We start from the raw sequence: 24,855 nt of genomic DNA on the forward strand, positions 1-24,855 counted from the left end.
TGATGTGAAGGCCATGAGATGCTAAACTAACCAAGGGATGCTAGTTTAAAGAGCCAACTCTTAAAACAGCCATACCTTTTTGTCAGGTTTGCACAGAAGCCATAAAAATGACAAGCTGCTTTAATGAAAAGCAGTGAAGTGCTGTGCTCATGCTCACATGAAGTCTGAAGCACCGCTTCTGAATTATTTTCAAAGCATGCACAGCCCTACTGCACAACTTTTTTAAAATAATGAAACTATCAATATTCATTTTATTGAAATCAATAACACTGTCCTTGATAATTTTAGTCAGATGCTTTTAAGGCTAAGATTTATGAAAATTGGTGCAATGGTGCTGCTTAGCTACATTCCTGGGTATGCAAGAGTGAAAGTAGTGCAGCTTGAGTGAAGATATGTCAGTGTATTGTTTTGCATGCTCTATGTCACCCATCTTCAGCAAAGGATCGTTACCTTGTCGTGGTGCTGGAGCTTGAGCACCTCAATGATGCCATGAGCTAAACCGTGAAGGGCCACCCAAGACGGGAAGGTCATGACAGAGAGGTCAGACTAAATGCGATCCCTGGGGAAGGTAATGGCAACCCACCCCAGTATTCTTGCCGTGAAAACTAAATGGATCAGTAGATTACTGCAGATGCTGACTGCAGTCAGGAAATCAGAAGACGCTTAATCCTTGGGAGAAGAGCAATGACAAATCTCAATAAAATAGTTAAGAGCAGAGACATCACACTGACAACAAAGGTCCGCATAGTTAAAGCAATGGTGTTCCCTGTAGTAACATATGGCTGCGAGAGCTGGACCATAAGGAAGGCTGAGAGAAGGAAGATCGATGCTTTTGAACTGTGGTGTTGGAGGAAAATTCTGAGAGTGCCTTGGACTGCAAGAAGATCAAACCAGTCCATACCCCAGGAAATAAAGCCTGACTGCTCACTTGAGGGAATGATATTAAAGGCAAAACTGAAATACTTTGGCCACATCATGAGAAGACAGGACACCCTGGAGAAGATGCTGATTCTAGGGAGAGTGGAAGGCAAAAGGGAGAGGGGCCGACCAAGGGCAAGATGGATGGATGATATTCTAGAGGTGACGGACTCATCCCTGGGGGAGCTGGGGGTGTTGACGACTGACAGGAAGCTCTGATGTGGGCTGGTCCATGAAGTCACGAAGAGTCGGAAGCGACTAAACGAATAAACAACAACATGTCACCCATATGAATTACTGCCTAACAAAGAAGAGAAAATTTACACCAAGTCCTCTAGGTATATAAGGAATAGATTTATGGGCTCTTTTCACATTTAAGGGGCTTGGGGGGGGGAAGCTGGCTATATGATATATCATATAACACAATGCCAGCTTTGGCTCCATAAACTATCTGCTATAAAGTTAAGACTCTCTCATATCTTAATTTTATGTACATGCAAACATACTGTACATACCATCAACACACAAAGAGATATCAGTATTATGCTAGGAGGCAGAACATCTCAAGTTTATATAACTCTCAGCAGATTCACAGTGAGAATATTTTAGCCATTACTTGGCTTCTCATAAAAGAATATGTCTTTATGCTTGTTTTCCTGGATTTAAAAAGCTAAATTGTAGAAAAAGTTGGAAGCCTCTTCAGAATATTTTTAACATTAATTTGTTGAACACAAATATTATAATTAATCCAAAGATTATAAAGAATTAGATGCTAAGATGAGAGGGGTTTTTTTGATTCCTGAAGAATAAACTATGATAAATTTATTTTGTAAGTCAGATCTAAAATAAAGTTGACAGCCAGTTTGGTCTAGTAGTTAAGGCACCAAGCTAGAAATTGGGAGACTGTGAGTTCTAGTCCCGCCTTACACACAAAGCCAGCTGGGTGACCTTGGGCCAGTCACACTCTCTCAGTCCTAGGAAGGAGGCAATGCCAAACCACTTCTGAAATCTTGCCAAAAAAACTGCAGAGACTTGTCCAGGCAGTTGCCAGGAGTCAACATCTATTTGAAGGCACACACACAAAAAAGTTTAATCTATGTACCTATTTTTTAAAAAGGCATAAGATTTGATTATGCCAAGAAATGTTTCATCTATGCTCACTCTTTTACTGTTGTTGTTGTTGTTATTACGTTATCCTTTCTGGATAACAGAGTTTCCAAATGACAAAATTAGCAACATGATATCTATCAGGATTCATATGATTTCATTGTTTGCTTATACAAAATACATGAATTTGTAATGAATACAGAGAAAAGCAGCAGCAGCAGCAAGAAAAAAAAATAAACCGTTTAATATTCTATGGGCAAATTTGAGAAAGCACTTTGTCTATCTATCTGTCTGGCTGTCTATCAACTGATATAGCAGACCATCTCACACATGTGACTTATTTTCATGATCTGAAGCCAGAACCTGACAAAATGTCTTTCCAACATTCTGTTGTGTTGGAAGCAATAAAAAAGGATATACCATATCACCTGCTGAATACAAATCTGTAGACTAACTTGACATTAAAGCATCTTAAATCAAGAGCAACATTGGTAATCACAGCTAGAGTCTAACATTCAAAGGAGAAATGACTACAAAAGCTTCTAAAACACCTATTTCTTACCATAGACCTAGATATCTTATAATACAAGTTGCATTTAAAATAGGAAATCAGATATGTGGAAGTCTGAAAGTATTCAATTATTCAAATATTCCAGATTGCAAATATTTGATAAATAAATCAGAAGACTCTAGTTTAAAACACATATTCATTAATATAAGAATAATGATTGATAGTGCTTTTTTGTGTGCGAACTGTTTAAAGGAGGAAAAAAATTCTACACTTGTAAAAGACCAAATACTGATTTTTTTTTTAAAAAAATCTACCTTTTCTTCAGCCCATTCTTTTTATTTTTATTTTTATTTTCCTTTGAAAAAGAGAGGTTACCTTTCTGTTATAAGCCTGTAACAGTCAGAAAACATAAATGTCACATTTGGATGTTTGAAAAAGTGATTAAAGTTATGTACTCCCACCGAAGAATTTATGAAAAATCTATGGACACTATCATATGCAATGACCTCATAGTATGAAGTATTGCATACATACAACATTTGCATATTATATTTCTATTAACTGCTATATGGAAACGCCTTCCATGCAAATGTTGCTCAATGTGTAAAACAGTCCTTTGAAGAGAATACAGTAGTAGTAGTTGGGGTTCAGCTGATCAAGAGATGGTAGATTTTACAACAATCTGTTCCTGCATGCACAAATAGCTATTTAACTCATGCTATTACCTGGTATTACTCATTGTATTTAACTCATGGTGGTTGCACAACAGCTTCAGGGGGCCTTGGATGAAGAAGATTATCTGGATCCTTTTTAGTCTGGATTCAGACCCAGGTATGGAACAGAAACGGCATTGGTCACGCTTTTGGATGATCTCTGGGGTGGACAGCATAGAGGCAGTGCATCCATCCTTGCCCTACTTGACCTCTTGGTGGCCTTCAATACCATCGACCATGGTATTCTTCTGGATTGGCTCAGGGGATTGAGGGTGGGTGGCACAGTATTGTGCTGGTTTGCCTCCTTTATCCAGGGTCAGCTCCAGTCATTGATGATTGGGGAGGCAAGGTCCCACCTTCAGCCCCTACTAGTGCTCTCCCCTCTCCTTTTTAATATCTACATGAGGCCACTGGGTGAGCTCACCAGTTGCCATGGGGTGTGGTATCATCAGTACACTGATGATACCCAGCTATACATCCCTGCCTCTGGAAAATTAAATGATGCCGTGGATGCCTTATCCCAGTGCCTGGAGGCTGTGAGGCTGTGGATGGGGAACAACAGGCTTCAGCTGAACCCTGGCAAGACTGAGTGGCTTTGGGTTTTGAGTCCTGCCAGTTCTGGGACTATGCCATACTTGGTGCTGGATGGGGTTTCACTGCCCCAGACAGACCCAGTGCGCAATCTGGGAGTCCTCCTAGACTCACAACTCCTGCTTGAAGAGCAGGTGGCAGTCATGCCTAGGAGGGCCTTTGCACAGCTTTGTGTTGTGGGCCAGTTGCGCCCTTTCCTGGATTTGGAGGCTTTGCTCACTGTCACTCATGCCTTAGTCACCTCCAGATTGGACTATTGTAATGCGCTGTACGTGGGGCTGCCCTTGAAGGGTATCCAGAAGCTTCAACTGATACAGAATGCAGCAGTGCAGGCAGTTATATGTGCCCCCGGAAGAGCACATGTGACATCTCTGCTTTGCGAGTTGCATTGGTTGCCAGTTTGCTTCTGGGTCCAATTCAAGGTGCTGGTTTTGACCTTTAAAGCCCTTCATGGCATGGGGCTGGGATATCTGAGGGACCGGCTCTCTACATCAGCCTGTCCCATTAGATCAAGCAGGGAAGGCAAGTTATGGGTTCCATCCTCCAGGGATTTGCATTTAGTGGGTCCCAGGAGGTGGACCTTCTTTCCTGTGGCTCCCTTCTTGTGGAACATTTCCCCCCTCCACCAAAATTAGGCTAGCTCCTTCCCTGCTATCATTTAGGAAGTCCCTCAAGACTGGTTGTGTTGTCAGGCCTGGGGGTCTTTGGGAATGTGAGACAGTTAGATGGCTCCACTATGACTGACATTCTTGCTTTCTCCACAGGGCTGGTATATTTTATAGTGATTTTATAATTTTGTGATAATATTCTTTTAATAATCATATTATCTTTTTATAATGATTGCTTTTATTTATTCACTGTTTTTACCTCATTGTTGTGTGCTGCCCAGAGTCGCCTTGTGTGAGATGGGCAGCCATATAAATGTAAGCAATAAATAAATAAAATTAATAAATAAATGACAAGGAAGAACACAATAAAGATATAAAGGACAATAAATAGTGATGAATTTCAGGTTTTCATTTAGGAAAAAGATTACCTCTGCTCCTGAATACTTTTCTGTTTGTATGACAAGCTCATCCAAATTGACCTCAGATGATACTGGCATATTGCAAAACTGAATTTTAAAGACTTCTCTGCGAGTTGCTTCATCAGGCAAAGGAACATATATAATTCTGTCAAATCGCCCAGGTCGTATCAAAGCCTATAGTAACAAAGAAGACTCATTAGTGGATCTGAAAAAGTTAACAAATAAAATACTTACATACTACTTATAAAAGTAATATTTACTTTAAAATAAATACTTCTATAATACTTATGCAGCTTAATCACAAAATGATGTAAAATAAAATGCACAAGAGCCCTGAAGTATTTATTTTGTTTCCAAAATGCACCTTAAAGAGGCACAAATTAGAGGGAAAACACACATTTGGAATTTTGGTTTAATTTAATTTATTTTGCCATAGTATTAATTTTTGCATCAAGAATTATAAAAATAAAGCTGATTTGGCACAATCAAAGAATTACAATCATTCTCCTTATAATGCATAGGCAGCTCATTTATTGTTGCACACATTTCATTGGATGCCGCTAAACTTAACATGATTTTCAACACAATGTGATTTCTCCTTGAAATAAGGCACAGCTTTATTGCTACACTAGTGGCAGAGGGAGTTACACCATATGGGAAAAGATCATGTAGGAAGAGCCTTGCCAAAGTTAATGCTAACTCAGGTCTCACAATTTTTGTTCAGAAAAATAGCTGAACTACTCTATTATTATTATTATTATTGGTAATCTACCATTAAAGACTGGTAGAAGCCTACTAATTCAAGACCTAACCAAGGACATAATAATAATAATAATAATAATAATGATAATAATAATAATTGTTGTCGTTGCTGCTGTTGTTGCATGCCTCTTGACTCTCAATGACTCTCGGCAACTCACAATGATCAAAGGAGTTAAAATAAAATCAATAAAACAGAGATAAAAGATGGCAAGCACAACAAAGTGAGGGGTCTCACTCTAACTCTCCCTCCTCAAAGGCCTGGGTGAAGAGCTGTTCTAAACAGCAGCAGATTGGGGGCCATCCGGATCTCAGAGGGAATCTCATTTCAGAGGGCAGGCATTGTTACAGAGAAGGCACACTTCTGTATCATTATCAATATTTATATAACAAAATAAAAATATTTTAATTGCCATTAAACTGACATTTTTAAACAAAGTAGCTTGCATGCAAATTTAGAATTTCTAAATATATTTTCAGCTGGATTCAGTTAAGGCACAGTATGTAACCCAAAATGTTTTTTATGTTATACTTTTCCCTTAGGCAGTGTAGTTTGAGTTCCAGTTGACTAGAGATATTGCATGGTTGTCCTGGGCTCTCAGCCAGTAAGACTTTTCTCAGCCTGATCATGTCAGTGAAAGTCATGCTGAAAAATAGTAGGAAGAAGCCTTCCTTCCTGCACAGCATTGATCAAGTTAACACCCTTCCTTGAGTTTCTTTAAAAAGGCCATTGTGAGCACTTTCAGGTGGAAAAAAAATCTATGTGGCATGCTAAGAGATGTCCTGTTATTTTTAAAACAAAAGCACACGTATTTTCAGTAAAGAAACTAAACTGCAAGAACAGTGTAGACGCCCATCAGAATGTTTCCTTAAAGTCTCGACAAGCTGGAAGATATAACTGCCAGTTCATTGTTCAGTCAGATCACATTTATATCAAGATGCTGCTTGGAATTCTTTAGCACCTTGGGTCTTATCCAGTATCTCTCCAAAAGTATGTTGTGTGCTTGGGTTTGTCTTTTTCAGCAGCAGCAGCAGCAGCAGCAGCAGCAGCAGCAGCAGCAGCAGCAGCAGCAGCAGCTCTAAAAACTTACGAGAAAACCTGCACTTCAGTAGCAGAACATAAGCATTGCATACAAAAGTTCTCAGGTTCAATTCTTTCTTTTATAGGTATGGTTGGGAAACAAGCCTGTATCAGAAGCAGGAAAAACCACTGCCAGTCAAATAGTAGTATTGATTAGGATGGGCCAAAGGTCTCAGTATAAGGCAGTTTCCTATGCTAGTGCTACTGTATATTGCTTTCCACAAGGAAGACATGTCCATTTACTCATATGGAAGATGCCATCTTGGGAGCAGGATCTAATTCTAGAAGCTGGGTGTTTCTGTCCAGGTGATACACTGATTAACACCAGACAAACAATCAAGCAGAAAACAATACCCTAATCAAGGAACTACCAAGGAGAAGACCAGAACCCACCAACACTGGCAGGACAAGCTACTGTATATAAATAGGGAACAAACCCCACACTCACTGATGATGTTACCTAGTCAGAATGAAACATCTGCAAGCAAAAACCAAGGTCAGAGAGCACCTAGGACTCCACAGCTCAACCCTGAGCTACATATAGTCTCTTCTATTGGGATACACTGATGTCAGCCCTTTGAGGCAGGCCAGATAAAAAACAAACACTGCAGGGATTCCAGAATGCTATGTTATTGTTGTATGATATAATAACAGAACCTTGAAAGCCTGTCCAATTTTCTTTCTCCATCTTATACTAATCAAAATCAAGGTGGGGTTATTTTAAGTTTCTTTTTCATTATTCCTTCCATTTTTGGACTGCGTATTCCCTTGTCCAAGTCCCTCCTTAACAGCTCTTTCATACCTTAAGGTCAGTCCTAAATTCCTTTATACCTGTTCACTTAAATTTCAGTGGAACCTTGTTGAGAAGAATCCCAGTATCATGTTTGCCTTAGGACCCATCAACCTTCTATATAGCTCTGTTTAATCTAGAGCCAGAAATATATTTTATTCATCTTAGTGATGCCCCTGCTGACAATTGAGACACTTCCAAAAACTACACTTTACATTGAAATTCCAGCACAATTCCACCAGCTGGAAATGTTACTTTCCTTTGTAACAACTCAATTGTCAAAAGGCACCAGTTTAGATTAGCACCAAAGAATAAAATACAGAGATACATGTTTTGTGTCTAAGTTTTTCTATTAATAGCACTGGCGATGTGTGTACAAAATAGGGCTTATGGCCATGGATGGAAAAGAATAGTCTGAATCCAAATTATGTCCTTGAAACTGCTATGAGAGAACAAATTTGAATGCCCAATCACTACATTACACTAAATCTGACTTTACAGATGAGACAGAGTATTAGGCATATGTGACCAAGAGGTAATGTTGATAAATAAGTATTATAAATAGAGATAGATATAAACTCTACTTTTAAGAATCAGGCTGCACAGCATTTCTGTCGTATCAGACTTGCTCAAGACCTGAAACGTTGTGCAAGCTGACAAGAAAAAACATGATGAATTTGACAGCAGGTGTTCAGGAAGAATCTGACATATCAAGTGGCAGTACTTTGTAAGGCACAGACGAGGCAAAAACATTTTATATGGATATTACCCAAAAGCATTAATAAAGGGGAAAAGAAACAGATGGCTTGAGGTTCCAACAAGATTTGACAATTCAGGAGGAGAGGATATTTCTTTGAAGAGAATCCAAAAAGGTCAACTTACATGAGATGAATATGAAAAACTAACATATAAATTAAATATAGTTTTCTTTTGCAATACATAAAATCTATCTGACATCTCACTGGAAGGAGAAACTTCTAAAAGGTCTGTTGTTTGGCTTGCCTCAATGTAACATGAAAAAATACTGATTTCTGTATCTGCATTCAACCTGGTGCTCTTCAGATGTATTAGACTTCAAATCACATAATTCTATGTCAACACAATCTTTGACCAGTATATCCAGGAAGTATGAAAACAAAGGATGCCAAGTTGGAGAACACTATCAAAATACACATTTAATCTGTGTGTGTGTGTGTGTGTGTGTGTGTTTGCGCATGTGTCTGTGTTTGTGTTATGTTTAAGGCAGTGAACATAAGGTCTCCCCTAATTTTATCCTTCCAACAATAACACTGTAAAGTATTTTGGGCTAAAGGTAAGTAACTAGCCCAAAGTTACCCAATCCACAGTTGAATGGGAACCTTACCCCTCTGGTCCAAATCTAATATATTATCTAGTACACCACACTGGTGCTCAAATGCTATAATCAACTGCTTTTCTCCTTGGCTCCAACTAAGAGGCTACAATTTCACAGGAATTGACACTTTTCTACCACAGTTCTTCAAATTTCTTACTCTTTCACATCCTGAATTAAAAAGGTTCAGAAGTTACTAACACACTTTTTAAAAAATCTTTGGGACATTTTAATTCAATTTTGAAAAACATGCTTCTTCAGATTACATGTAATAATTTTGATTTCAAATACATTTACCTGAGAAAGAAACCACAGAGTTCCATTTAAAACACAGATATTTATATGCATTTTTATCTGCTGTTGTTCCTTCACTTCACTAACTTTTCTCAAAAGGAAGCATAGCATTGCATCACTAAAAACTGAAATGATATGCTAATGTGTCCCTCTTGAATAAAACAGGTGAATCAATCCTAACTGAATTCCTTATACAATCTGTTTGTTTACCCCTTAGTAAACTACTGCCAATTTGCTGATGGACTAATCTATAGACAGGAACATCTTATCTATGCAACATTTCCCATGCATTTTGTCATGAGAACAAGCATTTTGCAATGTATGTGTTTTGCTCATCTAACCATCTAAATCATTGTTATATACTGGGCAGGTTATACCATTTTTACTCTAGTTCAGCAAATAGAATAGTATACTTCACTATAAATTACACCAGTTAAATTCAATTCCTTTGGCAGCTGTGGTAAGAGATCAGTATTCCGGTTCTAAAATCTACATGGCAACTGTGTCACCAGAACACCTGCATTAGCCTTAGTGAACACATGAAGCATAAACATTCATGTGACTTAAAATGTAATATACAGCTAGAACCTATTATTTATAAGATCACAACTATCATTTTAAGTGGGTTTCAAAAGCACAACATTTCTTGTCTTCTTTATTTTCTAAAATTCTTAAAAATTCACCTGGAAACCTCAGGTCATATCTCTGAGAATTCCATATTGGAATTAGGTTTCATCACCTCTCACCATACAGTACATTCCATTATTTTGTATCATATAGGAACTCTGATACTCTTCCATCAGTTATGCCAAAGTCTGCATAATTGCAGTCTTATTATCTTCATTTTTGTCTTAGTCCATTCCTTACCAAGACTAAAACAAAGAATGTGAGAAATCAGTGATTTAACTGTGTTCTTGCAGGGCATTACAAAGTAGATTTACCACCCTTTCCTTTCCTTGATTAATTTTGCAAGCTGCAGAATCTCAGAGACAACTTTATTTCCCCTGCTTCACCATGATATTTAGGATCAGCAGACAGCCGTGTGACAATTACAAAATACACATACAAAGGTGTCCTCAGTGGCTGCCTCACAATGGAATTCCCTTCCTAAAGTGGATTCAGTTAAGAATAAGTTTAAGCACAATTGGGACAGTTTCACTTGTACTATAATATGTGTATAGTATTATAAAGAACACACTTATATATATGAAAAAATCCAGTAGAGTTGAGTGAGGGCTTGCTATCTGGTAAGTAAATACAGGATTAAACTGTCAAGTATTTTATAATTGTTATTTGTTTAAAAAATAAAGAAACAAACAAACCTATTGCTACCTGCTACAAGGTTGAGAAATTTATTAGACCAGAAAATGAAATAAGATCCTTTCTATTCTCTTTTACTCTCTTCCGACTCATAAGTAGCAAAGCAAAATGCTAGTTTAATTAAGTTAATTTACAGTTTAGATGATACACTTTTAAAAGGGGAATGCTATGAATTTTCCCTTCATTATATGAATATAGACAATATGGAGGATATGGAGGATGGCTGAGCACAGGGGGTCTTTCATTTGAATATAGTTATGTATGATTGTGCCAAAGGCTTCCATTTAAAAAAACCCAAACCTGTTTTAATAGTCATTTTAATATGGAATAGCAATGCAAATACATTTTCCTATAGTTTTCTACAACTGGAAGGGCGTTTGAATGTTGTTTTGTATTAAAGGAAAACAAAGGCGCTCAAAGGCTCACAAGAACACTTGTAGAAACATCCATGCTGTTGGCCACCATCTGAAATTACAATTTTATCTCACCTCCACCTCTCTTATTCTGTAACTCTGAAGAAACTTATATAATTTCTTAAGTTTCAAAATTGCAGGTGCCAATTGCAAATATACAGGTACCAAGAAAACCTGGGGTTATAAGTGGTCAGTGCAATGCATAAGTATTCACATTTCCAGGGATTTCCAATTCAGCTTCTTTTAGAGCAACATGGGATGCCTTCTTAGCTAATTATCCTAAGCTGCTTCATTTTAATAAGCAGCAATTAACAGAGGAAAGAAATCCCAACTTGAGGTTCTTGACAGAAATATATTCCTGACTTCTCAAAAATGATTTTAAGTAGGTTAAACAATCTCAGTTGTGGAGAGGGAATCTATTAACAGTTAAACAACAAACTGAAAAAAAACACCCTTATTTACATAACAAACTGAATCATCTGGTTTCCTTGCAAAGAAACGCTAAACCCCAAGATTTTTTTCTTACACTCTTGAGATGGGGGGGGGACGGGTTAAAGAACCCCTCTAAGAGAAAGTAACAATTATATGTAATGAAAACTGGAACCAGACTTTTCTGGTAATTAATCACTCAGGAGCCGTTGCAATCCTGCAGGCAGTTTCTGACAGATTCTGAGTGCTTTACAGGAATCACCAAGGATAAGATGTGTCTGGGCTGGCTTTTGACAGGGACTGCTTGTATATAAAGTGCTGAAATTTTAGTAACATGAAAAAGCTAAATGGATTCACAACATGCAAGTGCACAGATACACATATGATCACATATTAGAATTGTCATCCAGTATCCATAACTATAGAACTCAGACTTGCTAAGAATTGTTAAAAATTCTTTTATTTCTAGTAGCAAAGGAGAGCACCATCATTTAACAAAGATACTTCCTGTTTTCAAGCGGTTGGGAAGGCATGACTTCCAACCCAAATACTTGGCTTGGCAAGCTCTTGCTGTGTTGATAGATGCTTTTATAACCACTTCATTCCACCTGAAGTTTCAGTATAAAAGCATAGTCTTTGCCTTGTCTGTACCTCAAGGGAGGGGGAAAAAAGAAGGAAAAGGAAGGAATATATCAACCACAGAGCAATAATAAAGACTACCTTAGCTCCAGCAAAATTTGAATGCATAGCTGCAGAATGAAATATATATAACGAGAAAAATTACATCATTTATAAGCAAAGAGCCAACAATACATTGTATGGCAAACAGAAGTCCCCAAGAAAATGCCATGCGTGTATTAATACATATGCATATGGCTTATGATTTTAGTCTAATAATGTTAGAACTGAATTAATACACACCAGGATCAATTTGGGGTTCCACATATAAATACTATTTATTATAACTGTCTCTCTCAAAGGAAAAAACTCGCTGTAATTTGTAAGAGCTTCTTCTCACAAATCCTCTTCTATTAAAAACAGCACCCATTACCAAAACAACTGCCCCCTTTCTTCCCAAACTAAAAATGTTTCTCTCTCCATTCACCCCTTTTTAAATCAATGGGTTTGTCCTACAGAATGCTGTGAAAAGATGCCAATTGTATTTTTTAAAAGCTCTGATATAAATATATACCTAATTTTGTCTATTTTTTTTTCAAAAATAGACAGACACCATTCTTGACAATCAGTACAATTCATTTTGTATGGTTTCCCTCATTTTTCTGTCTACAGTGTAGGAACAGAAGGGAAAAGTGCGGTTCTTGCTTTTTCTGTTACTAACCAGAAGATAGAAATAACTGCAGATCTATCAATTTGCTTTTACAAGAACAAGGAAGGGAACTTTTTGTGATCACGGCCCCATTTTGAATTTTAGGAGGAGGTTTCATTACCTCAAGAGTTATTTCAGAGGTCCATTGTGCAAATTAGCAACTGGCATTCCTGAAGCAAACTCAGGCTTTATTAACACAAGTGAAAGAGATGTGGTGAGCATAATAGCAAGTATAATATGATTTGCTGACAAGTTTCTCGAGTTAGGATCTTGTCTGCTACTCTTCATCCTCTTGTAAGAGCTTTCTGCCAAACCCCAATTCTGATTTAAGGTCTAAAGTAATTACAGACAAACTCCTTTGACAGAAAGTCTGTGGAGTGGGGATTATTAAGCTTTCAGATATACATTTAAAATACATTTTATGAATGGAGATGCACATGTACGCACATTCACAAATACAAGATTTAAAGCCACTGCGGTCTTACAGTCTAATAATATAATCTTAACTTTTGTTATAAGTGCATTCTGGCTATATCTTTGTAGGTACCCTTGGGAAGGCAGGCAGGCAGGCAGGCAGGCAGGCAGGAAGACTGAAGAGAAACTTAAAGTGGAACTCTCAAAAAAGATGTGGGAACCTTCTCATTTCTAGTGGTGCCTTTGCTTATGCTAAAGACATAACTAAAGTGGTTTGGTTTGGTTTAGCATTATGTGCAAGCCAAACTATTATAGTTGTAAACCTTCATTTCTTGAATTGGATATGCACCACTGAATGAACTAGATTGTAAAATTGGCCTATATCAGTAGGTGCTTGGAGACATAACTTGCATCTGTCTATCTATCTAAATATTCTTCAAATGTAAAAACTCTCTTTGAAATATATAATTTCTGAAAAAAAGTGATCAAATTAAGTAGTTTGCATATCTTAATTCCATGGAGTAACTTTTATATGTTCTTTTTAAACTGCAAATATAATGAATAATTTAGGTCATTAAAACCTACTAGTAATAGAAATGGGGATCGGGGTGGGAAGCACGAATTGCCATGCAAGCAATTGCTATTCGAAAGTGGTATCAAAGCTCTTTCCTGAATATTACTTAATATATTTACAAAACAGAAACTTTCTATGATCCTTGTATATGTCCTCTGACCAGCTGTATGCAAACTTGCCTAACACAAGATTTCACAGGTCAATAGGCTGAATAATTTTCAAAAAGTTTTAATAACTACTGCGTTTCTGTGAGTAGAACAATTCCCAAGACAAAAACAAAAAAAAGGAGTGGGGAGGAGGGAGCAAATGTTCACATTTGATCCTATAACCTTATGGTTCTCATAAAATTCCACCACCTCCCTATGCACAATATAAGACTGTCACCTGTCGTGCAATATGTCATATTTTATTTCCTAGACGGAACTCTGCTGACATCTATTTAATCATATGCTGAAGCCAAAGGGAACTGCTAGAACTGCAGCTGTGTATAATAATGGAGTTTTGCCTTGCAAATAAATGTGGATTTTGCTTATTAGACTTTACATTTATTTTAACCAAATAAGAGAAATAAATGGGATCTAAGCATTCACAGCACATCCATACCTTTAGGATTCACCTGTTTACAAAATTACTTATACTTCTTTGGAGATGACAGTAAATTTTTTCCTGTTAGGCAATGGAACGTATACTTCCTTTACATGGTAGCATATGGTAAATAACTACCGACAGCCTTCTTCTTGAACACACTCATTTACCAACACCACAAGTTGGTTTCATCTGCAGCTGTGGAATTCAGCTATTTTGTTTTTGTCTAGAAAGAGCTCTTCCATCCACTTTATAAGCCATAAATCTGCTGAAACACACCACTTGGGAACAATATGCATTCCAGACAAGAGGAACAGAAGTATGTTTGAAAAGGAAGGGAACGGTTAACATATTCCTTATGATTACTTACCGAAACTTTAACAGGCATTACAAAGCATATTATAAAACAAAAGTAACATCATTATTCCACTATCTTCATTTTTATGATGCATCTGAGACATGAAAAAATACCCTGCACAACAACAAAATATCAAGTCTGCAACTGAAAATCAATCCGCAAATATTAGAGATGACTCTAAGCAGAGCGTGGCTTACACTCCCATTTTAATAAAATCATTGTTATGATATTAGGTAGTTACATCCACAAAGAAAAGAACACTTTCAAAACCATTGTTTAAACCGCCTCTAAATCACTATTTATAACATAGAGGAAAGACACATCATGGGTACAATCTATTGTGATATAGAAATCACGACGCAGTAAGCAAGCTGTACGGTGACAAGAGACTTCTACACTTAGGTTATTTGTCCTCTCTTTTTTGACAGAGAGATGTAGATGAATATGTGCTTTTCTATCTCACAGGTAATGTATTTAGAAACAGGACAGTATGATTTATCAGAATGTTTATACTATGTAAATGTTGGGTATACATGGTCAACTTTTTTTAGGATCTCTTAAGAAACTTGTAAAAAATTATGCATGAAGCTATTTTTATAAAGGTCTAAAAATAGCATGTCTTCTTTTATTAACTTTAAATCTATGTAACCAATATACACTGTGTTAAGGAGATAATTACCCACCTGCATTCTTTTCAGTCATGCAACCTGAACTGAAGGGGCAATAAAAATGTTAACAGCAGTTACAGCCCTAAACTAAATAAATAATCCTACACTAAGGGTTCAGGAAGATTATATTTTAACATAACTAGTTTTATTCTATTGTTATCATGCAAACTTAATTTTCAGCCATTTCATGATTTTTACATTAAAAGTATTTCCAGCTCCCCCCTTTTTCAAAGAAAAAATATTTGGACTACTCATCATTATAATTGCTAACCAAAGTTATTTACTGTAGTTTATTTAAGTGAGTTTCAATAAAGCATCAGAAGTAAAAAAGAAACAAGCAAAACCATTTAATATTTAAACAAGAATTTAAACAGTCCTGTGGGCCCAAATAGGTCTAATGTGAAGCAACTTGAAAGGAAACCCACAAGAATATTGCCAAAAGAGGAAAAATATCATCATGAATTTATATTAAGTTATTGAAAAATAAAAGAGGCACAATTTATTTTGCAACTTTTCCAAACCAGGAATGCCAAATAAATGGTCTTAAAATATGGCATGACTATACAATTACATAGGTTCTTTATATGTGTCAATTATTTTGCACCACATTACTGAATACTGAAATCCCTATGGGCCATTGAATGAATCAACTGGCATGGTAATATTAATTAATTAATTATACAAATAAATTATGAATCCAGGAACTGTGAAGAAAAAACTCAGGAGGAATTTAAAGTCAAAGTGGTTGTTCATACTAGCTTCAGATTTCTATTTTAAAAGCTTAACCAAATATTCAAAAGTAGCTCTATCAGCTTAAGCATGTAGGAATGGGGAACATACAGTAATTATATAAAAAATTAGCCTGAGTTAGTCCTCTGATCCATCTAGGCCAGTACTGTCTACAGTTTTTGTCTGCTATTCTCCCAAATGTGCATGAAGATGCTACAAACTGAAACTTTTTCATGCAAAGTATAGACTGCTATTGGGCTACATCTGGCCTTAGTAGCAAAAAAGGAAAAAGAAAAAGAAAGAAAAAGTGAGGAATGGGTTTAGATTGTACAGCAGTTCTTTTTCCTTTGCTTATCACACTGCAAACCCTCTTCCCAAGTGTTTTTCTCCTCAGACAAGCTATGAAACTTGAGAACATTCTAGTCTGGCCTTTTGTGTTTTACAATTCTGCGTGCTACAGATTACATTAAATGATCTGGATCTTATCACAGATCCAATAATGTGGGTAATGGTACCTCCTCTCACACCTGAAATGCATTAAAGCAGGTGAATGTGCACTCATACACACAAGCAGCATTGCTTTTCCTATTTGAATGATTCCATTTGATAGCCCAGGGTTCTGCAGAATTGCCAAATGATTACTAGACGTTAACATGTATTTGTAAAGAACAATACCTATCAGACTAACCATGTTTAATTTCTTGGTTACATATGTTCCCACCTGACCTTCCTTAGTAAATTATAGGAAGTTCAGGTGGGAACATACGTCTTGATTTCAGCAAAGCTTTTGATAAGGTATGCCATTAGTCAGTTAAATATGGGCTGGATGACATATTTATTGGGTGGATCCACAATTCATTTGAAAACAGTACCCGAAAACTGCTTGTCAATTAGTTTGCTTCAAATTGGATGGAGCTGCAAAGTGAGGTATCACTGACTTTAATCCTGAGCCTGGTTTGGAGAATGAGATAGAGGGAGTGCTTATCAAATTTTCATATGATACAAAGCTGGGTAAGAGAGCTACTATCTCAGAAGGCAGAAATATTCAAAGCAATCATGAAAAGTTAGAGAATTGGAATGAACATAAATGAACCTAACAGTAACAAATGTCAAATTCTTCCCTTAGGAAGCAAAAATCAAATTCACAAGGTTAGAAGGTTGATAGCTGGCTGATTAATAGTATGTCTGAAAAGGATCCTTGAATTGTAACTAATCATCATTGAATATGAATCATCAGTTTGACAAACCAAATGCAATTTTAGACTTTAATATTTCAGATGAAATATTAATCCGTCATGGAAAATAATAGGTCTAATCTATTTACACTGCTCAAAAACTATCTTGAATATTGTGTCCAGTTTTGGTTACCACACCTTAGATATTTAAAGTAGCATATCGCAGACCATAATAAATATTGATGAACTGATTGATTGATGGACACCTTAAGAAGGATTAATATAAATTGGAACTGGCTCAAAGAGAGGAAATAAAGAATATAAAAATTATGCCCTACAAGGAGACACTAGGGAGCTGGCTATGTTAAGCCTAAAGAAAAGACAGCTGGAGGTTATTTGTTCATTCATTCATCTCATACTATACTTTTTTTATCCTGGCAAGGACTTGAGACATCTACCACAGTGTAAAAAAATTTTTGGAGGGGGTTATATAAACACAATATTAAAAAAATTAAATATAAGATATAAAACGTTAAAAACAAATTTAATTTTATACAAAAATTAATTAAAGAATCAAAAGCTTAGAGAAAAGGATTTTCGAAACACCAAGAGAATGGGATCCAAATGCAACTTCAGCAATGTCGGAGAAGGCCTTCTCTTGCATGCCAGAAAGATGGGCATCTCCTGCAGATCTTAATAGCCAGACAGCTTAATAACAGGAAAGATGGTCCCTTCTTTAAGGCTTCCTTAAAGTGGCTTTTGAGGACCACTCCTAGACTGCAAATCTGCTCTTTCAGTGGGAGGAAATCCCATTCCAACTTCAATCTGGTTTATTAAAAACATGTCCATCTTTTCTGGATTAATTTATACTTGTTTCCTGGACAAATTCCTGCTTGTTCTCCTCATCCATCCCATTATTGCTGTTAGACAATGTGTAAATTATTAAAGCATTTGATGGCCACCTGTAGCAACATTCTGGATAACCTCTCCCAGTGATTCCTGTAGATGTTGAACAGCATCTGAGCAAAATGGAACCCTGTAAGACTCCTGAGGTCAATGGGCCTAGATATCAAACACTGCCCTTTGCTGCATGTTTTCAAACAGATTCTGGACAGTTAGGAATGCTAATCTGGAACTGGGGTTTGCACTCAATGGCCTAAATGGCTTTTTCCAACTTTGATACTAAGTGGACATCTGGTTGGGTGAAGATTTCAACTGATTCAACTCATTATTGTCAAGATTTACACAAATGACCTACAGCTATTTTAGAAAAAAGCATCTTTGTCCTGTGATTAAACATTTCTCTGAGAGGACTGCCTGCACCTATTTGATTTAATTATTTTTCCCTCAATGGTTAGTGAATATTTACTGAATGATCAAAATTAAGTACAATGTACTTCTTGTGAGTAAATCTAAGTATTATTAATAAATGTCTTTAACAGCCAGAAAGTTAGAGCTTGTCCTAAACAAACAATTGGGAAGCTCATCTGAAAGATGAATTGACAGAACAATGCATATTCTCTCTATTTCTTTTATAAACACCTTGTTTAATCCTTCAAGGCAAGATGCCCAGCTTCGCTGTCTGAACATGTTACTCTAGATACTTAAATGTCTTCCACAAATAACAGAACGATAGGTTAATGTTGGCTACTTGAGTACAGATTTAGGAGCAAGGACTGGGATACTAGCCAAATACTTTTATGGATGAATCCTGAACACATTAAAACATTTCCCGCTGCTTATAAATAGCATTTGTATGTACGAAAAACTTTAAAAATGTTCACATTGATTTAATTACTGCATTTTTAAAAATAGCATTTTTCCTTCAGGTCCAGTGAACCAGAACACTTTCCTGAACTGTAAATGTGGTAGAATATAGGCTATACTTCTGAAATATATGTGGCATTTAGCCAGTGTGAATACAGGATTGTTTCTCTTGATTCAAGGGTCTGGAGCAAACTGGGAAAGCCCAGTGCTTGGGCAGTGGGCTAATTTAGTCAGGGTAAATCTTTATGAATCCTTGGCTGAGAATAGATGTTGGGTGGTGGAGGGGAGGGGAAATGCTCAGGACAAAAAAAGGGTAAATAACTGGATTTTTTTTTTTAAAAAGGTTGAATTTCCCTTCTCCTTCCAAAAAGGTTTAAATTCCCTCCTTCCTCCAAAACATGTTGAAATCATTTCCCTCCTTCCTCCAAAAAAGGTTTAATTAATATATGTTGAATTTCAGGCTGCACAAAGTCCAAGATCATTATTAACTTCCTAAAAATTTCTATTTTTAATTTAATAATAATTAAATTTTTAAGGAATTTCAGAATTCATTAAAAGAAGAATGGGGTAAAAATAAAAAAGGGATGTCAATCTAAATGCTTTTTTGTATAATGCTTTACTTTCCATTTTCTTTTTTAATTGTTTTAATTAAAATATTAAATTCTGAAGGAAGGAAGGAAGGAAGGAAGGAAGGAAGGAAGGAAGGGAGGGAGGGAGGGAGGGAGGGAGGGCAGGAGGAGGGCAGACAAATGGATTTCTTGCTGAAGTATTGGCTAAGCAGAAAGAAATTGTTCCTGATAGTAAGTTTCATCATGTTCACTGCATTATACACCAGGAAGTATTGTGCTCAAAAGTAGTGAAAATGGAACATGTGCTGAAGTTTGATAAGAAAACAGTGAATTTTAAACATTCTCAAGGATTGAATCAATGGCATTTTTTTCATTACTTTTGAAACTGAAAGTGAGCAGGAAGGTATATTTTATTATACAGAAGTCATAAAGTCTTGAAGCAATTTTGGCAACTTCACCATGAAATCAAAATGTTTTTAGAAATGAAAGAAGAGTCACCAGAACAACTTAATAAGAAGAACTGGTTTCAGGATTTAGCTTTCATGTAGATATTTTGGGGCATTTAAATGAGTTAAATTTAAAATTTCAGTGTTGAAATCAGGTTGTAACGTTTATGTAGAACTGCATTTAAGCATTTAAGATAAAACATGGTCTTTGGGAAAGGCAAATAAAAACTCGTGATTTGACATTTTCCTACATGTAAAAATTACCAAGAGTCATTATAGTTCTTGTAATTTCAGCAAGTATGCCTCAAATATTCAGGCATTGTTATTTGAATTTTAAAAGTGATTTGAAGGATTCAAAATGTGTGAAAACAATGTTTTACTATTCAGCGCTCCATTTTCTTTTGATGTAGAGAGAGTGAAAAGTAACATTCAAATGGAACTTGTTGAAATCAATGTAACACAGTGCTAAAATAAAAGTATAATGAAGTTAGTGTTCCAGATTTTTATTCTTACCTGCCACGTCATTTTGTTGAAATGCATATGTTTGCTGCAAGAATCTTAGCAATGTTTGGTAATACTAGCACTTCTTTTCACTCTTGAAGATTATTAAAACTTCACACAGGATGAGATTAACAAATGAGCATTTATCATTTATACTGAAAAGTGTGTTATCATAAAAGCTTATATCCAATATTGATAAAATAGTTTCTGGAAAACAATGGTAAGTTTCTAGCAAAGAACATTAATTTTGAATCGTCTTGCGGTGATATGTTTTGTAATGATTTGGATTCTATACAATATTAAAACATAAAATTGTATGCTTCTTTTTATCAGGTAGTCCTTGACTTATGACCACAATTGGGGCTGGAATTTCCATCATAAGCTGTTGCGGCCATAAGTCAAGTCACCATGTGACTGGACCCAATTTTACAACCATTTTTACTGCAGTTGTTAAGTGACTCACCACAGTTGTTAAGTGACTCACGGGTCAGTAAGTGAATCACCACAGTCGTTAAGTGAATCCAGCTTCCCCAGTGGGCGTTTTTTGACAGAAAACGGCAAAAAGTCACAAAATGCAATCACATGACCGTGGGATGCTGCTACTGGTCATAAATGCGAGCTGGTTGCCAAGCACCTGAATGCGATCATGTGACCTCAGGAGGTGGTGTGATATTTTGCAGCGCTTGAAAATGCCATTCCGAGACTGTTATAACTTCGGACCATTGTTAAACGAATGGTCGCAAATCAAGGACTACCTGTACAACTAATTCCTACCTGATTTGAATGCATGTAAGAAACAAACATATATATCAATACACATAATAAAATAAAAATAAAACAAATAGTTAAATTTGTAATAATATTATGTATATTTTCATGTATTTTATTTAGTTCTTACCTGATTTTAATGTGTTGATATATTAATAAAGAAATATACAAATATGTGGTTTTCTAAGTTAATATATGGCCCACAGGGATCTTTGTGTTCGGATTAGTGGCCCCCATTTCTATTTGAGTGTGACACCACTGATTTACATTATAGACAAGTATTAGGTCAGTTTATGATTATAACATGATCATGTTCTCTAATTTATTATTATGTCCACATGGAAATTAGTACATTTACTTCTTCAGTTCCACTGTTGGGACTTAGTCTGCCTCTCTCACATGCATCTGTACATGTTTTAGCAAAAGGCAAATTGCCCATAAAATGGTGTTTTTTCCACTTACTATGTGTTGTCATTATTTTCCTCAGCTTAAGTCGTCATATTAAATAAGAATTTAACATTTAATGTTTTATTGCAAAATTGTTTTAATCAAATCAGGAAAGCCAATATTTAAACATTCATAGAATCTAGATCACCAAAAGCAAAAACATGGAATATGTTATGAGCACCAAAAAAAAAAAAAAACCCTGTAGAGGGAAATCTTTAAACCACAGTATCTGTTATTCCTTACTGAGTTTTTCTGACCCACGGGTCTGCTTTCTGAGCATCCTGTCCATTCCAGTTATAGATACTGTAATACAACCTTGCATTCTTTACTGGAATCAAACTTTATCTTGAAAGGGGACAAATCTTACAATGGAAGGATATTGTTCAAATCCTTTGAATTAACAAAATTATGCCTGCCTAATTGAAAGAACTCTGCCTCTGTAAGGCATTTATACTTATTAGAGTTCAAAAAGAAATCTAATCTAAAGACAGAGAAGCAGTTTGGCACCCAAAATCTGAAACTCTGAATTCATTTCCATAAGCAAAGTTAACCACCTTTGGATTTAAACCTCTATTTTGATGTACTGAGGTTAACACAGTTCAGAATTTTTTGCTGGTAGCTTTGGAAGGATGTCAACATTCATCTACCTTTGCATAAGTATCAGCTCTGTTGTGAGGGAAAGAGATAATGGGTGTGGATTAATGTGATGAGTCATATGAAAACCCCAAGCAAAAAAGTGTTGAGCCTTTATGAGGTATGTGAAGAATTACTCACCAAAGTAAAACAGGTCTCTGTGGCCAGCATCCTAAAAGGTGGAAAGGACACGCACCCACTTTTTTAGAATGAGGGCATTAGATTACTAATGGAAAACAGCATTCAGCAGTAAGCATTCAGTTCTTGTATAGGTGTTTTAAAAGAATTTGGCAACATCCAAGTAGTTGATAGATTGGCACAACTATCTATGAGTTAAAAGAACAAAAGCTGCAATCTAAGCACACTAATAGCAAGCCTACTAAACCTCTGAATAAAAATGCATCACACTGAAAGGTACCTATAAGCTTATTAAATACTTTTTAAAATGTATATTCAAATATTGTCAAAACTGGATAACCTCATCTTGATGTCTTTTCCACAGAGTACTTTATCTGCAATGAAAACATTTTCATCCACAAAATAAACATTTCAGATCACTTCATTTGTCCAAAACTCGTGACAAATATTTTAAAGGACAAAAGCAGAGTCTCCTTGTTCAAGCATATATAGTGAAAAAGGAAACTGCATCATGACAGTACACTGGAGAATTTGAATTGTAACTATAGTGCTTTATTTAAAAAGGTGGGTAATGTGGGTAATGTTTTTCTTGCCAGTTCATGTAGTGCTTGCAACAACAAGAGATCCTAACAGTTGTAACTGGATATTTGTACACTAGCTTACGTTTAAAAATCAAGGAAACCGGAATCAAAGTTTCTAACCTTAGATAATATCATTATGACGTATGATAAAATACGTATGATTTTATGGATACGGACGTTAAAAAGCTCTGAACTAATTAACATCATAGCATAATTTAAGTTCCAAGGTAAAACTTCAAAAAGAATTACAATATTTTTAATGCTTCTCATCTGGCATCATTCCTTCTGCAATTTCACAGAAGAAAAACAAATGGTTCTAAGAACCTGCAGTGCTTTTATGCTATTGGCTCAGCAAGACCTAACCCCATTCCATAAATAGGTAAAAGAAGACTGAACTGAAAAACTTTTGCAAAACCTTTACAATTTTTGTTATGAACCCATTTTTTATCTTTTTTTTAAGAACTGAAGATTACATATACAACAGTAGAATAAGTACACTAAAGAAATACAAGTATTTTGTCTGACAAAAATAGTCTTCATCCCTATAGAAAGACATAACAGATCTCTCTGATATATTCATAAAGTATAACAATAAAGCTAAATGTTGAGAAATTCAGGACAGCCATTATATATATTTGTGCTGCAGATAACACTATCAAAGATATAGCAATAGATAATATTGCTTTATAATTAATTGTATTAATAGCTTACAATTTTCAAAAGGAGTTGAAATAAATTAATGGCAGATAAAGCTTCCAGTGGGTACTAATCAAGATGTTTAAATAATCCCTCTATAGGCATCTGAGTGGTCACCATAGAAACAGAATTCCTATTTATTTAATCTCTTTAACATACTGTATTTAACTAATTTGGGAGAGAAACAATGCTTTTTTTACAGTTTTGCATCCACCCCTACCACACCCATTGCATAGGTCTATAAATAAAAAAGATTCCTCTAAGGGGGAAAAAGGCTTCTTTTTGATTCCAAATACAGCGTTATTGACAAATTTATAGATGACAGGACTATTAAAAGATAAGAGCCATGATACACAACATTTAGTGAAAGCACACTTCTGAGAGTCTGGTTGGTACTTTCGGAACAAAATGCTAATATGAACAAAGGTTGGTCTTGTCTGCTATAATGATTCCCTGTGTCTCTCACCCTAGGATCAATTCTTACACAAAAAATAAAAGATTTCTAAAATGTAACATATAAACACTGAACACACACACACACCATATTACATCTGTTTTCCAAGACTTGACAAGAATCCATTTTTTTCTAGTTGCTGCTGCTTCTTATACACAGTTAAAAACTTTGGTCACCTCTCCCATTCTTACATACAAGAATTCTCAGGTGCCTGGAAGCCACAGATGTTTGGCAACGTATTTGGCTCTGTTTTAAATATTATGCTGATTATACAAAGCACAGAGAACAAGTTCTACTTTGTAAATACAATTAACAACTGTTAAATACATACCACTGACACTCAAATGTATTATTTTAAGAATGTACTCTTTGGGTTCTTTGCAGATTCTTAGTGTATTTACCAAATAAGGAAATACATGATAAATCTGCTTCCCATCTTCTTAAAACATGTGTAATAAAGTCTGTAAATGAAGGTTAAGGTTCTGAAATGTAGAAACTCAGGCTTAAAACAAGGGTATACATACACCCTATTTTCCAAAGGTGTCATTTGCAACTATGTACAGTGCATCACACACCACTAGAAAATGTCTAAAGCTAAGCTACAGACAAGATCCAGAAAAGCAATAGCAAATTTATTCAATCATGTAGTTGAAAAGCTATTTGGGCTTTAGAGTCTAATTGTCAAGAGAACTCTAGACTGAAAGCAGATACAACCACACAT

General features: G+C 35.8%; 1 protein-coding gene across 1 annotated transcript in view; it reads right to left on the reverse strand.

Annotated features, from left to right (window-relative positions):
• AFG2A (AFG2 AAA ATPase homolog A) overlaps positions 1–24,855 on the reverse strand; it is a 158,531-nt gene that overhangs the window by 25,090 nt on the left and 108,586 nt on the right. Inside the window, exon 15 of the mRNA XM_063310822.1 lies at positions 4,877–5,041. Coding sequence (XP_063166892.1) covers positions 4,877–5,041 — 165 coding nt within the window. The remainder of the gene's footprint in view (positions 1–4,876; positions 5,042–24,855) is intronic.

This window comes from Candoia aspera, chromosome 8, assembly GCF_035149785.1.
Source record: "Candoia aspera isolate rCanAsp1 chromosome 8, rCanAsp1.hap2, whole genome shotgun sequence".
Taxonomy (NCBI): Eukaryota; Metazoa; Chordata; class Lepidosauria; order Squamata; family Boidae; genus Candoia; species Candoia aspera.